Source organism: Pristiophorus japonicus, chromosome 8 (genome assembly GCF_044704955.1).
Source record: "Pristiophorus japonicus isolate sPriJap1 chromosome 8, sPriJap1.hap1, whole genome shotgun sequence".
NCBI lineage: Eukaryota > Metazoa > Chordata > Chondrichthyes > Pristiophoridae > Pristiophorus > Pristiophorus japonicus.
The window spans coordinates 206,825,691-206,840,980 of record NC_091984.1 but is presented as its reverse complement, the minus strand read 5'-3'; the positions used below and the strand labels follow the sequence as shown (position 1 = coordinate 206,840,980).

General features: G+C 50.3%; 1 protein-coding gene across 1 annotated transcript in view; it reads right to left on the bottom strand.

Annotated features, from left to right (window-relative positions):
• The window catches only part of LOC139268957 (tectonic-1-like), a 45,348-nt gene that overhangs the window by 10,818 nt on the left and 19,240 nt on the right, over positions 1-15,290 (bottom strand). Inside the window, exons 6-11 of the mRNA XM_070887850.1 lie at positions 14,684-14,796; positions 14,141-14,167; positions 7,707-7,835; positions 7,394-7,519; positions 5,817-5,901; positions 5,170-5,311 (exon numbers count right to left, since the gene is read on the bottom strand). Of these exons, the coding sequence (XP_070743951.1) occupies positions 5,170-5,311; positions 5,817-5,901; positions 7,394-7,519; positions 7,707-7,835; positions 14,141-14,167; positions 14,684-14,796 (622 nt within the window). The remainder of the gene's footprint in view (positions 1-5,169; positions 5,312-5,816; positions 5,902-7,393; positions 7,520-7,706; positions 7,836-14,140; positions 14,168-14,683; positions 14,797-15,290) is intronic.

Below are 15,290 nucleotides of genomic sequence, written 5' to 3'. Positions count from 1 at the left end.
GCCAAGGAAAGCCCCTCAGTGCGAAGGAGAAACATTGGGCAAAGCTGCTGCAGCAAATAGGCAGCGAGGGAGCTTAAAGGGGTATTAGAGCCCCAAAGATAGTAGGAGCTGCAGGTTTGCAAGACTTGCCAAATTCTGGGGCCGACAGTTACGTTGGGGACCAGATAGGAGATAGGCCTCTTCTAGGCCCTCTTCCTCCATTTGCAAATTGGGGCTAATAACATCACTATCCCTGGCCTACCGCCACCCTCCACCAGGCAGTCCTGGACAGTGCCATTAACAGGGGCAAAACATTACGGAAATGACACAGGAGACTGGGCCCTGCCTCCCCTTCTCTCCTTACCCTGCTGGCACCTACCTGTGGTGGGTGGGGAAGAGGTGATTAGAAGTGTCCATACTATAGCCAGAGAAGGGAATTTTCGCTTGGGCAAGAACTCAATGGTAGGCCTTACCACCAGATTTTATTCCCTTTTCTCCCACTATCCGACCCAATGATGGAGGAAAATCCATCCTTAGGGCCCAAATTTCCGCCCTCTGTAAAAACGGCTCACCTCCATAAGGTGCGCCGACTTTCTGGAATAAAAAGGGCGCCGAAAATTTACCTTGTGATTCTGCGAGCTGCTCAGGGCGTCTTCGTGCTTGGCGTGGCGCAGCACAAGGGGTCGGTGGCAGAGCCATGTCCCGGCACTGAAAACAGTGCCAGGATCTTTGCACATGCGCGCTAGAATGTGCACACATGTGCAGTATCTCCTCGCCCCTGAGGCTGCGTGGGAGGGGCCCGAAGCACGCCGGCTCTAGCCCTGGCCGAATGGACACCCCGGGCGAAGATCGGGACTCGGGCTTCCCTCCAGTTCAGCTCCCGCCCCCCTCTCACCACCTCTCTTCCCCCCGCCCCCCCCGCCCATCAGCGGCGGGGCCTGCCCGCCCGGCATCTCGCTGGGGGCGGGCCCTGCCCGCCCAGCATCTCGCTGGGGGCGGGCCCTGCCCGCCCAGCATCTCTCTGGGGGCGGGCCCTGCCCGAAGTGTCGGTGTCAGCGGCAGCGGCGACGGCGGGGCCTGTTCAGCCTCCCGCCCCCCCATTCAGCCCGACCCCATCCCCAGTCAGTCTTACCCCCTTTCCCTCTCCCCACCCCCCTCCTCCTCCTCCTCCTCTCCCCCCCGCCCTCCACCTCCTCTCCCCACCCCCCCTCCTCCTCTCCCCACCCCCCCATTCAGCCCTACCCCCTCCTCTCCTCCCCCCATATTCAGCCTTACCCCCTCCTCTCCTCCTCTCCCCCTCACCTCATCCCACCCGCCACTCCCTCCTCCTCTCCCCCTCCCCTCACCCTCACCTCTCCCCTCCCCTCGCCCTCACCTCTCCCCTCCCCTCCTCACCTCTCATCACGTCTACCCTCCCCCCCTCTCCACTCTCTCCTCTCCCCCTTCTCCTCCACCTCTCCCCTCTCCCTTCTCTTCCACCTCTCCCCTCCCCCCTCTCCCGTCTCCCCCTCCCACCCACCTCTCCACATCCACCATCCCCACCTCTCCCCTCCCCCCTCCTCTCCACTCTCCTCCCCTCCTCCACCTCTCCCCTCCCTCCACCTCTCTCTTCCTCCCCTCCTCTCCACCCTCTCCCCTCTCCCTCCCCCACACTCGCCCTCTCTCTCCACCCACCTCTCCCCACCACCTCTCCTCCTCTCCCCCCCACCTCTCCTCCTCTCCCCCCCCACCTCTCCCCTCCCCACCTACCCCCACCACCTCCTCCTCAACTCCTCCCCTTTCACCCCGTCCCCTCCCCCTTCTCCCCCCAACCCCTCCCCCACCCCGCCCTCCACTACGCACCCCCCTCCCCTCCCGCAACCCCCCTCCCTCTCCACCTCTCCCCTCCCCACCACGCACCCCCCTCCGCACCACGCACCCCCCTCCCCCTCCCTCTTCACCTCTCCCCTCCCCGCTCCACCTCTCCCCTCTCCACCTCTCCCCTCCCCCCATCCACCTCTCACCTCCCCCCCATCACCTCTCACCTCTCACCTCCACCCCTCTACCCCCCCCCCTCTCTCCCCCCCATCCCCCCTCTCTCCCCCCCATCCCCCCTCTCCCCCCCCCACACTCCCTCTCCCCCCCCACCCTCCCTCTCTCCCCCCCCCCACCCTCCCTCTCTCCCCCCCCCCCCCCACCCTCCCTCTCCCCCCCACCCTCCCTCTCCCCCCCACCCTCCCTCTCTCTCCCCCCCACCCTCCCTCTCTCTCCCCCCCACCCTCCCTCTCTCTCCCCCCCACCCTCCCTCTCTCTCCCACCCCCACCCTCCCTCCCTCTCTCTCCCTCCCCCCCCCACCCTCCCTCTCCCCCCCCCACCCTCCCTCTCTCTCCCCCCCCCCACCCTCCCTCTCTCTCCCACCCCCACCCTCCCTCTCTCTCCCACCCCCACCCTCCTCCCACCCCCACCCTCCCTCCCCCACCCCCACCCTCCCTCCCTCTCCCCCCCCCCACCCTCCTCTCTCTCCCCCCCCCCACCCTCCCTCTCTCTCTCCCCCCCCCACCCTCCCTCTCTCTCCCCCCCCCACCCTCCCTCTCTCTCCCCCCCCCCACCCTCCCTCTCTCTCCCCCCCCCCACCCTCCCTCTCACTCCCCCCCCCCCACCCTCCCTCTCTCTCCCCCCCCACCCTCCCTCTCTCCCCCCCCCCACCCTCCCTCTCTCTCCCCCCCCCCACCCTCCCTCTCTCTCCCCCCCCCCCACCCTCCCTCTCTCTCTCCCCCCCCCCACCCTCCCTCTCTCTCCCCCCCCACCCTCCCTCTCTCTCCCCCACCCCCACCCTCCCTCTCTCTCCCCACCCCCACCCTCCCTCTCTCTTCCCCCCCCCCCACCCTCCCTCTCTCTCCCCCCCCCCCACCCTCCCTCTCTCTCCCCCCCCCACCCTCCCTCCCTCTCCCCCCCCCACCCTCCCTCCCTCTCCCCCCCCACCCTCCCTCCCTCTCCCCCCCTCCCTCTCTCTCCCCCCCCCCCCTCCCTCCCTCTCTCTCCCCCCCCCCTCCCTCCCTCTCCCCCCCTCCCTCTCTCTCCCCCCCACCCTCCCTCTCCCCCCCCTCCCTCTCTCTCCCCCCCCCACCCTCCCTCTCCCCCCCTCCCTCCCTCTCTCCCTCTCCCCCCCCACCCTCTCTCTCCCTCTCCCCCCCACCCTCTCTCTCCCTCTCCCCCCCCACCCTCCCTCTTCCCCCCCCCCACCCTCCCTCTCCCCCCCCCCACCCTCCCTCTCCCCCCCCCACCCTCCCTCTCCCCCCCCCACCCTCCCTCTCTCTCCCCCCCCACCCTCCCTCTCCCCCCCCCCTCCCTCTCTCTCCCCCCCCACCCTCCCTCTCCCCCCCCCCCCCCACCCTCCCTCTCTCTCCCCCCCCCCCACCCTCCCTCTCTCTCCCCCCCCCCACCCTCCCTCTCTCTCCCCCCCTCCACCCTCCCTCTCTCTCCCCCCTCCACCCTCCCTCTCTCTCCCCCCCCACCCTCCCTCTCTCTCCCCCCCCCACCCTCCCTCTCTCTCCCCCCCCACCCTCCCTCTCTCTCCCCCCCCCCACCCTCCCTCTCTCTCCCCCCCCCCACCCTCCCTCTCTCTCCCCCCCCCACCCTCCCTCTCTCTCCCCCCCCCACCCTCCCTCTCTCTCCCCCCCCCCACCCTCCCTCTCTCTCCCCCCCCCCCCACCCTCCCTCTCTCTCCCCCCCCCACCCTCCCTCTCTCTCCCCCCCCCACCCTCCCTCTCTCTCCCCCCCCCCACCCTCCCTCTCTCTCCCCCCCCCCACCCTCCCTCTCTCTCCCCCCCCCCACCCTCCCTCTCTCTCCCCCCCCCCACCCTCCCTCTCTCTCCCCCCCCCCACCCTCCCTCTCTCTCCCCCCCCCCACCCTCCCTCTCTCTCCCCCCCCCCACCCTCCCTCTCTCTCCCCCCCCCACCCTCCCTCTCTCTCCCCCCCCCCACCCTCCCTCTCTCTCCCCCTCTCACCCTCCCTCTCTCTCCCCCTCTCCCCTCCTCCCTCCTCACCTCCTGCTCTCCCCCCCTCTTCCCCCCCCACCTCTCACCCCCCCACCTCTCACCCTCTTCCCCCCCCACTCACCCTCTTCCCCCCCCACTCACCCTCTTCCCCCCCACTCACCCTCTTCCCCCCCCACCTCACCCTCTTCCACCCCCCCACCTCTCACCCCCCCACCTCTCCCCCTCTTCCCCCTCCACCTCTCCCCCTCTTCCCCCCCCACCTCTCCCCCTCTTCCCCCCCCACCTCTCCCCCTCTTTCCCCCCCACCTCTCCCCCTCTTCCCCCCCCCACCTCTCCCCCTCTTTCCCCCCCCACCTCTCCCCCTCTTCCCCCCCCACCTCTCCCCCTCTTCCCCTCTTCCCCCCCTACCTCTCCCCCTCTCCCCTCCCAACGACCCTTCCCCCCCATCCCCCCCCTCCCCCCCCTCCCCCCCCTCCCCCCCCTCCCCCCCCTCCCCATCCCCGCCTGCTGTTGGAGGGCTCCCGGTGCTGCAGTGAGTAGAAACTTAATTTTTTATTGATTGATTTATTGATTTAATTATCATTTATTATTGATGGCTCTTTATTTGTAAAAGTGAAGTGTTTAATGTTTGTAAACTTTCCACCCCCCCCACCCCCCCCATCTCTCATTTCCTGCATCTGATTTGTAACCTGCGCCTGATTTCTAAGTGTAGGCAAGGTTTTTCTGAGCGTACAAAAATCTACACTTACTCCATTCTAATTCAGTTTGGAGTAAGTTTTCGCTGCCTAAACTTGCAAAACAGGCATAAGTGGCTGGACACGCCCCCTTTTGGAAAAAAAATCTGTTCTAAAATGAAACTATTCTCACTCACTAGAACTGGAGAAAAGTAAATGCCAAGAATTGCAATTTCTAAGATGCTCCATTCTAAACTAGTTGCTCCAAAAAAAAAAAGGAGCAACTCAGGCCGAAAACTTGAGCCCATAGTGTCTAAGTGTTTGCTAAATAGTCTGGTGTTAATATAGTTTCCAGTCTAAAGGTTCCATGTGCACCAGTTTACTCAATGGAAATTGTAATATACAATTTTATCAGTTTAATTTTATCACCATACTGGCTTATATAACACTCATGGCATTTCACTGAACTGTTGCCAGCACGGTACATCACATGAGGATGTGTTAATAAACACAGTAAAATAATCGTATAGTACTTACCGCAATGTACAGCCAGACTTTAAATGATATCCAAAAAGTACTGGTGTACGAAGCCCTGCCATCTGTAAACAATCTTGATTGGCTGAACTCTTAATGACAGTCAGCTGCCCAAGTCTGTTTTTACTCTGAATTATACCATCCGTGGAAAGAGTCAGTTAAGGGAAAGTTCCAGATAAAAGTAAGGATAGACTATAGGGCCGAAATTGGCTTTCGCCCCGGTTGGGGGCCGGTAACCTTTCCATGTCGCGCAGTCCACTTCCTCTTGGTGCGGGCTCAGGGGCGTTACGTGACCTCTCTGTGTAGCACTGATGCATTTCAACGCCCCTCCCCTTCCGTTAAAGGGGCGGGGGCCCTTTGATGGCCTCCACTGGCGCAGCGCACCTCCCCTTTAACTTTCGCCCCGCGATCGATGTGCGGCCCGGATCGTGACCCAAGAGACTGCCGCTGACATCGCCTGTGGCGTCTCATGGGGTGCTGCCCAATTTCTGCCGCGGGACGGAAACGGGTCGCTACGGGACGAAGAGGGTGATGATGTCGGAGCGCTACCAGCAGGGAGCGGCGCTACTGCATTCTTGCTAAGGTGGGCTGAAAGGCCGCCATTGCTCGTATTTATCTTATAATCTGAAAGGCAGTATGTGAAGGATATGAGGCATTTGGTCCAAATCCAGCCAGTAGAGGGAGTCCAACAACATAGCCTGGATTTCCACTGAAATGAACTCCCGTTGTGTTTCTCTGGAAGTTAAAAAAGGACATTTATTAGTAACAGATAAGTATACCAAAAATGAGGATCCTTAAAAAAAAAAAAGATGGAACATCATTAAGTCTGGCAATAAGTAACAATAAAAACATTACAATAAGTTGGATACAAAAGCAAAATACTGCGGTGCTGGAATCTGGAATAAAAAGATAAATTGCTGGAAATATTCAGCAGGTCAGGCAGCATCTGTGGAGAAAAAGAGTTAATGTTTCAGGTTGATGACCCTTCGTCAGAACAGTAGGTTGGATGTTGGTTTATCAGAAAGACCAATGTGTGCAAGTATGTATGTGTAGTGAGGGGAACAGTTTCAAATGAACAGGCGTCGCCATCTGGTAGTTTCCCCTCAGAGGGATCTTGTGCATTTCTTAGCTGTTGATTCAGAGTTATATCGGGGGAGCCCTGCGAGAAGGTAATTCCCAGCTTATTAATTTTTTGCACCTTGGGGGAATATCATTATGGATTTGAGCTCCATACTAGAACTTGGGCCAATTTACAGGGAGAAAGAAATAGATGCTGTCCTTTTGATGAAGTATTAAATCAAAGCCCATCAGCTTGTTCAGTTGCCATTAGGAACCCCACAGCATTACTTATAAAAGCAGGGCATTTCCCCATTATCCCAGCCAACAATCTTCCCTCAATCAATATCATGAAAGAAAAATAAATTGTTTATTTCCTTATTGTTTGTAGAATTTTGTTTTCAAAATTTAGCTGCTATATTTTCCTGCGTAACAACCGTAACTCATTACATGTGAAATGCTTTGAGACACTTGAGAGGTAATAAAGCATAATAATAATGCAAAATTGAGCTTTCCTGAGTATTTTTGTATACATTTTGGAATCAAAATGTCTTTCAGTATATTTATATTGCATTGCAACTGAAAAAAAGAGAAATTGTATGTGTTTTGAAAAGTCTAAACCAAGTATTTAGTAAAGGCCCAAGAATAGCTCCAGTGGTTGCAGTTCACATGTGGGTCCAGGGTGACCTTTCTGACACTGGTCTATGAAGGGATGTAGCCCTTTGTGCAATAAGTCTTTACTTTTTCTGTTGGCCCTCATCCTGACCGTTTATAACATAAAAGGTATGGTCAAACTCAAACTATTGCATAGTGATGGGGATTAACTAAAGTTTTAGTCAGAAAAGGAAACTAATAGAAGTTCTCACAAAGTTACAGCAATCAAAGTTCTTAAAATACACCTTCCTCATCATTCCACCCCACCCCATTAAACAATAAGCCTACACTCAGGATAGTGAAGAATTTAAAAGAGAATAAGAAAAATTAAGAAATAGTATGTCTGTCAAATTGAACACTATACATTTTATGTATTTTGAGAATAATATTGCTACCTAGTCCCTAGGTTTCAATAATTTTTTACTCAAAATATTATAATTTATAGTGGGTTAGATGGTTATCATTGAGATAACTCACAGCTTTCACACGAAGAAAATTAATTTTGCAATTACTGTACCTGAATGAAACTAATCTGGAAGCGTTGTTGTATTGGTACCATGCTACTGTCGATGGCTCCAAGAGTGAAAGCAGCAGAGGCATTTACAATCTTCCCATCATCATTATATACAATTATATAATTCACCTACCAAGATAAATAAAGCCAATGGCATTACAGAAACTCATGGGTTTTCTATTGTGACAATCAACATTCATAACAATTCAATTTGTTACATTCTGCACAACTTGGAAACAATGATAAGACTAAAAATGGATGATGATGCTTTATCAAGGCGAGGCTTTAATAAGCAACCACTTAACAGCCAACTTACCTCTAGCACTACATTTTTGCACACATCAACACCAAGTTCAGGCTCCCAATCATCATCAGCAAAGCCATTTAGACGTGTTAACTTTCTATTTAGAGATCTCAAAATTATAGAGCTATGAAAGAACCGGATCTAGAAGAAAGACAAAACTAATTAGTAGGTGCATCTATCTACTCTAAATACATAGCACAAATTGAAATACTTTTAAAGATAAAATATACTTGTAACTATGTAGACTTTTTAACAAAACATTTAGATTTAAGAACATAAGAATTAGGAACAGGAGTAGGCCATCTAGCCCCTCGAGCCTGCTCCGCCATTTAACAAGATCATGGCTGATCTGGCCGTGGACTCAGCTCCACTTACCCGCCCGCTCCCCGTAACCCTTAATTCCCTTATTGGTTAAAAATCTATCTATCTGTGATTTGAATACATTCAATGAGCTAGCCTCAACTGCTTCCTTGAGCAGAGAATTCCACAGATTCACAACCCTCTGGGAGAAAAAATTCCTTCTCAACTCGGTTTTAAATTGGCTCCCCCGTATTTTGAGGCTGTGCCCCCTAGTTCTAATCTCCCCGACCAGTGGAAACAACCTTTCTGCCTCTATCTTGTCTATCCCTTTCATGATTTTAAATGTTTCTATAAGATCACCCCTCATCCTTCTGAACTCCAACGAGTAAAGACCCAGTCTGCTCAATCTATCATCATAAGGTAACCCTCTCATCTCCGGAATCAGCCTAGTGAATCGACTCTGTACCCCCTCCAAAGCTAGTATATCATTCCTTAAGTAAGGTGACCAAAACTGCACGCAGTACTCCAGGTGCGGCCTCACCAATACCCTGTACAGTTGCAGCAGGACCTCCCTGCTTTTGTCTATCGCAATGAAGGCCAACATTCCATTCGCCTTCCTGATTACCTGCTGCACCTGCAAACTAACTTTTTGGGATTAGAGCTTCATGCACAAGGACCCCCCAGGTCCCTCTGCACCACAGCATGTTGTAATTTCTCTCCATTCAAATAATATTCCCTTTTACTGTTTTTTTTTTCCAAGTTGGATGACCTCACATTTTCTGACATTGTATTCCATCTGCCAAACCTTAGCCCATTCGCTTAACCTATCTAAATCGCTTTGCAGCCTCTCTGTGTCCTTCCCACAACCCGCTTTCCCACTAATCTTTGTGTCATCTGCAAAATTTGTTACACTACACTCTGTCCCCTCTTCCAGGTCATCTTTGTATATTGTAAACAGTTGTGGTCCCAGCACCGATCTCTGTAGCACACCACTAACCACTGATTTCCAACCCGAAAAGGACCCATTTATCCCGACTCTCTGCTTTCTGTTAGCCAGCCAATTCTTGATCCATGCTAATACATTTCCTCTGACTCCGCGTACCTTTATCTTCTGCAGTAACCTTTTGTGTGGACCTTATCGAATGCCTTTTGGAAATCTAAATACACCACATCCATTGGTATACCTCTATCCACCATGCTCGTTATATCCTCAAAGAATTCCAGTAAATTAGTTAAACATGACTTCCCCTTCATGAATCCATGTTGCGTCTGCTTGATTGCACTATTCCTATCTAGATGTCCCGCTATTTCTTCCTTAATGATCGCTTCAAGCATTTTCCCCACTACAGATGTTAAACTAACCGGCCTATAGTTACCTGCCTTTTGTCTGCCCCCTTTTTTTAAACAGAGGCGTTACGTTAGCTGCTTTCCAATCCGCTGGTACCTCCCCAGCGTCCAGAGAATTTTGGTAGATTATAACGAATGCATCTGCTATAACTTCCGCCATCTCTTTTAATACCCTGGGATGCATTTCATCTGGACCAGGGGACTTGTCTACCTTGAGTCCCATTAGCCTATCCAGCACTACCCCCCTAGGTGATAGTGACTATCTCAAGGTCCTCCCTTCCCACATTCCCGTGACCAGCAATTTTTGGCATGGTTTTTGTGTCTTCCACTGTGAAGACTGAAGCAAAATAATTGTTTAAGGTCTCAGCCATTTCCACAATTCCCATTATTAAATCCCCCTTCTCATTTTCTAAGGGACCAACATTTACTTTAGTCACTCTTTTCCGTTTTATATATCGGTAAAAATAAAATGCTGTAGTCTCTAAACATGTAAATTAAATCATAATTCAATTAGCTCTTTAACATGTACCTTTAAATAATTGAGATACTTTTTTAGAATTTGAACTCTCTTAAGATTGAAGTATTTTATATACTGGGGGGAGAAATTGCCTTTTTTCATAGCCCCATTAGCACATCCGAGGGGCACTAATGGGGCACAATGGGATTATCGCCTGGGGTCGATAGCGCCTCCGGGGAAATTGCCCCGGAGGTTTGGGGGGTGTTGTGTTGTTAGCCTCACACCCAGCGATTTGTGCCCTGGGCAGGCGCGCGCACAGTGATGACGTCATTGCCGTGCGCCCCGTGGGGGAAATTGCTCCGCGGGTCGCAAAGCTGGCGGACATCTGCCGCCGGGGCTCCCCTTAAAGGGGAGACAATTTGTGCCGTGGGCTGCCAAATTTTTCAGTCGGCCGACTCTTCTGTCGGCCTGACAATGGCAGCTCTCGCCGCGACCGGGTTGCCATCTTGCAGCCCGGCACTCAGATATGGGCAGCCAAAGGTACTGCAGAGCTCGCAGCAGCCCTTCACTTTAATTGAAGGGGAGGGGCGTTCTGCTGCGTCAGCGCTATGCAGAGCATCTGCGTAGCGCTGATGTTGTTGGCGAGGCACTAAGCTCCGGAGTGCGGCATTGGACTCAGCGCTGCACTATCGCCCCAGGAGTGCTCGTCCACATATGTGGAAATCCTCAGATAGAGCTCTGCCTCTGTTGAGGGGCGGAAGCGTGGAATTCTGCGCTGGGGACGCAACTTCCAGGTCGGGCGATAAATGCCTCCAAACAGGGCGGTGGGCAATTTCGTCCCCTAAGTCTTTGCTACTTTCATTAAAATCTGCTTTTTCCTGTTGTGTAGACTTTTGCACAAATTCATAAACCTGTTAAAATTTTCACTAAGAAGGCTGATTGCATTCAGCAGTGCCATATTAAAAAGAGAGTATACTACTGCTTTCTTTCAGTGAACTACAGCGAATGGCGTTCCTTGTGTGTAGCTCACCGAATAAATATTCCAGCAAAATAGCAGCACCATCTTATGTTCTATAGCTGCATCCTCTGAGCTGAAGCAGTGAGACAGACGTGTTGCAATAAACAAACATGCAAAAAATAACTTTCTAAATGATTCCGCCCCCAACCACAGTAGTTGCTTAAGTACAACAATCTATGAAACAATTGCTGTCATTTCTATACTGATTCAGTATTATTTCTTATACATTACATATTGGTCATTGCATTCCTTTCTAGTTGACTACTGAATCTCCCAATAAACATAGGAACAGATGTAGAGCATTGAACAGCCGAGTCCCCCAAGCCATGAGGCTTTAATTTATATTGTTACACCACTTTTATAATTTCATTGTAATTTGTGCCCATCATGAGCCAATAAAATCCATTAGTAGGAAAGTGGGGATCCTTTGATAGGAAAAACATAAGGATAAAGTATTATTTAAATGGTGATGGCTTGGGAAGTGTCGATGTACACCAGTCATTGAATGCAAACATGCAGGTGCAGCAAGCAGTTAGGAAGGCAAATGGTATGTTGGCCTTCATTGCAAGAGGATTTGAGTACAGGAGCAAGGATGTCTTACTACAGTTATACAGGGGCTTGGTGAGACCGCACCTGGAGTATTGTGTGCAGTTTTGGTCTCCTTACCCAAGAAAGGATATACTTGCCATAGAGAGAGTGCAGCGAAGGTTCACCAGACTGATTCCTGGGATGGCAGGACTGTCATACGAGGAGAGATTGGGTTGACTAGGCCTGTATTCACTAGAGTTTAGAAGAATGAGAGGGGATCTCACTGAAATGTATAAAATTCTGATTGGGTTGGATAGAATGGATGCGGGGAGGATGTTTCCCCGGGCTGGGAAGTCTAGAACAAGGGGGGATCACAGTCTCAGGATACAGGGTAGAAAATTTAGGACAGAGATGAGGAGAAATTTTTTCACTCAGAGCGTGGTGAACCTGTGGAATTCTCTACCACAGAAGGCTGTAGAGGCCAAGCCACTGAATATATTTAAGAGGAAGATAGATAGATTTCTAGAAAAAAAGGCATCAAGAGGTATGGGGAAAAAGCAGGAATATGAGATATAGGATCAGCCATGATCATGTTGAATGGCGGTGCAGACTCGGAGGGCCGAATGGCCTACTACTGCTCCTATTTTCTATGTTTCTATGGGCCCAAGTTTTGGGACGCGCTTAAAACGGCGCAGCCCGGACCTGGACGCCCGTTTTTCGTGCCAGAAAGTGCGCCTAAAAAAAACTTCCGTATTCTCCGGCTCCCTGCAGGTCTTCTGCAGCCGGGCGCAGCGCAGCATGAGCTGATGGGGGAATGGCCTCACTGGGGCTGCGTGAATAAGGCTCCTCCCACGCTCAGCTCCTGCTTCCTCCCGACCCGACTCGACCCCCGCTACCCCCCCCGGCGACCCGACCTCCGCGACTCTCTCTTTCCCCCACTCCTCCCAGACCTCCGCGACTCTCTCTCATCCACCCTCCCCCCCCCCACCCCCCGAGACCCGACACCACCTACCTGTAAATCAAGCCAGAGGTCTTGGGCCCGGCCGTTCAGCCTCCTTCTCTCCTTCCCTTCCTTCCCTCCCTCCCCTCCCCCCTCTCTCTCCTTCCCTCTCCCCCCCCCACTCTCTTCTTCCCTCCCCCTCCCCACATCCTCTCTCCTTCTCCCCCTCCCTTTCCCTCCCTCCCTCTCTCCTTCCTTCCCTCCCTCCCTCTCTCCTTCCCTCCCTCCCTCTCTCCTTCCCTCCCTCCCTACATCCTCTCTCCTTCTCCCCCTCCCCCTCTCCCCCCTTCCCCCCCTCTACCTTCTTTCTCCCCCTCCCCCCCCCTTCGCTGTCAGAAACACAGACACTGACAGACAGAGAGTGAGAGACACACACACAAACAGACAGATAGAGACACTGACAGAGACACACTGGGGGGACTGTCCCAGCATGCTGTTGGAGGACCCCGGTGCTGCAGTCGAAGTAGAAAATGTTTTATTTATTGATTTTTAATTTTTTTTTTATTTTTTATTAATTTTTTTTGATTGATTTATTGGTTGATTTATTGTATTTATCATTTATTATTGATGATCTTTATTTGTAAAACTGAAGCGTTTAATGTTTGTAAAGTTCCATTTAAACCCCCCCCCCCCCATTCCCTATGCCTGATTTGTAACCTATGCCTGATTTTCTAAAGTGTACACAAGGTTTTTTCAAGCGTACAAAAATCTTCACTTACTCCATTCAAAGTTAGTTTGGAGTAAGTTTTCACTGCCGAAACTTTGAAAACAGGCGTAAGTGGCCGGACACGCCCCCCCTTTGAAAAAAAAAATTCTGTTCCAAAGTGAAACAGTTCTAACTGACTAGAACTGGAGCAAACTAAATGCCGAGAATTTGAATTTCTAAGATACTCCGTTCTACACCAGTTGCTCCAAAAAATCAGGGGCAACTGAGGCTGAAACTTGGGCCCTATGAGTTTAAAAGGAGCTAAATGGAATAAAAGAAATCTGAAATGTCCTCTATTGTCCCCCCCCCTCCCCCCAACAACTAGATAGATAGATAGATTTTTAACCAATAAGGGAATTAAGGGTTATGGGGAGCGGGCGGGTAAGTGGAGCTGAGTCCACGGCCAGATCAGCCATGATCTTGTTGAATGGCGGAGCAGGCTCGAGGGGCTAGATGGCCTACTCCTGTTCCTAATTCTTATGTTCTTATGTTAACTTGCCAGTAAGATGGATTAACACTTTTTGAGAGCACATTTTTCAAAGGAGTTTCAATCTGGTAAATATATTTTTTCCAGTTCTTAGTCGATGGATTAAAAGAGAGTCATGAATTAGTCTATTGTATCTTAAAAAGACAACAACATACGTTTTGCAGAATAATTTGTTATAGAAAAATTAGATGGCACACGCCTAATTCACCAACAATTCCGAAAAACCAAACAGTGAGATGAAAAATGTCAGGAAACTGCAAATAGGTCTCAAAAATAACCTTCAATTTCTCCCAACCAGTTACACATCAGCATCCCCACATTCCTTCCTAGAATATGTCTGAAACTAGACCAACACTTGAGGCACATCTTGTTATCTACTCTTAACCTAAATATGTAAAAATCCCAAACAGGAATTGCAGTATTCCAGTAACCCATAAAGCAAGCTATGTAGGGTCAATGGTCCCTCCTAAGTCAATATTTATGAGCCACCTGAAGAATTAACACAATTAACCTACTTTATCGTTAGGGTTTCCTACATAATGTAAGAATGCAGACCAATATATCTACATTTCTATAACACAGATTTAAAAACTAAATACTTACACTACTGTTCAAGTCTGCATTAGGGCTCTGAAAAAAAATTTATTTGCATATGTTAGTTTCTAGTGTTTTAAAGGATAAGTTTTGAAAAGCTTGAACAGAAAACATTACCTTATTAACTACAACATATAAATATTTATACCAGGTTTCAAACTTTCCAATATGGAAACCTCCTACAAATTTGGGCACATTCCCAGGGACCTCCTGCTTTCATTTATGAAAGACAGAGTCAGCTACCCAAAGCAAAATAGTGCTATTATTGCAGAAAATGTTTTTATTAAAATACAAATAAATTGTCCATGGCACAACCCACGGTCAGTTGATGAATATAACTTTTCCATATACAAGGTGCGCGAGTAAGACAACAAAATAGAGAAATCTGATGACCTGACTTCAATTTGAATTATTAAAACATTAGAATTGATGTGAACGAGGAATTGGGTAACTAATGATCATTATTTTGTGCATTTTACTTTAGAACTACCAGCCAAATATTTCTAATGGAGGCTTAGCATTCATAAAAAGATCAAACCGTGGCAAACTTACTGGAAAAATGGTAACATTGAGGTAGTTTTTTATGTTTAATGCTGGAAGTCCAATGCAGTCTGTTACTATGTCAATCCTTCTACTGCAATGTGTTGCTTGATCTACTAAAAAGGCTACAATACAAAGAAAGAGTTAAAGGTCACTAAAATACAGTATAGCTCAAAACCTTAATATTTACTTTTACAAGTGTGAAGTCTCATTCCTTCAGATTTTAATTATTGTTGGAGTTTTCAAAAAATAAAATAATTTAACTTTTAAAAAACGTTTTATTTCTGTCTCTCATCTCTCTCTCTTAATCCCATCTTTCTTTCTCTCTCTTTATTACACTTTCTGTGCATGATTTGGCATTGAATGAACTATTCTAATTGACACTTCCTGGATCAGACGCTGTGTGCTTCATTAATAATTCTTCAATATGATTGGTTAAGGAGGTACAGAGTTGGGTTTGAGGTCCTCCATCTCTCACTGTTCTGGATTATTATTAAGTTAATATTGTAAAGGAGAAAGTGAAATGGCCCGGATTTTGTGGTAAAATTAACGGTGAAGCTGTCAGCGCTCACTCTTATTAAAGTGTAAATCAGACAGCAACTTCCTGCGACCATTACAT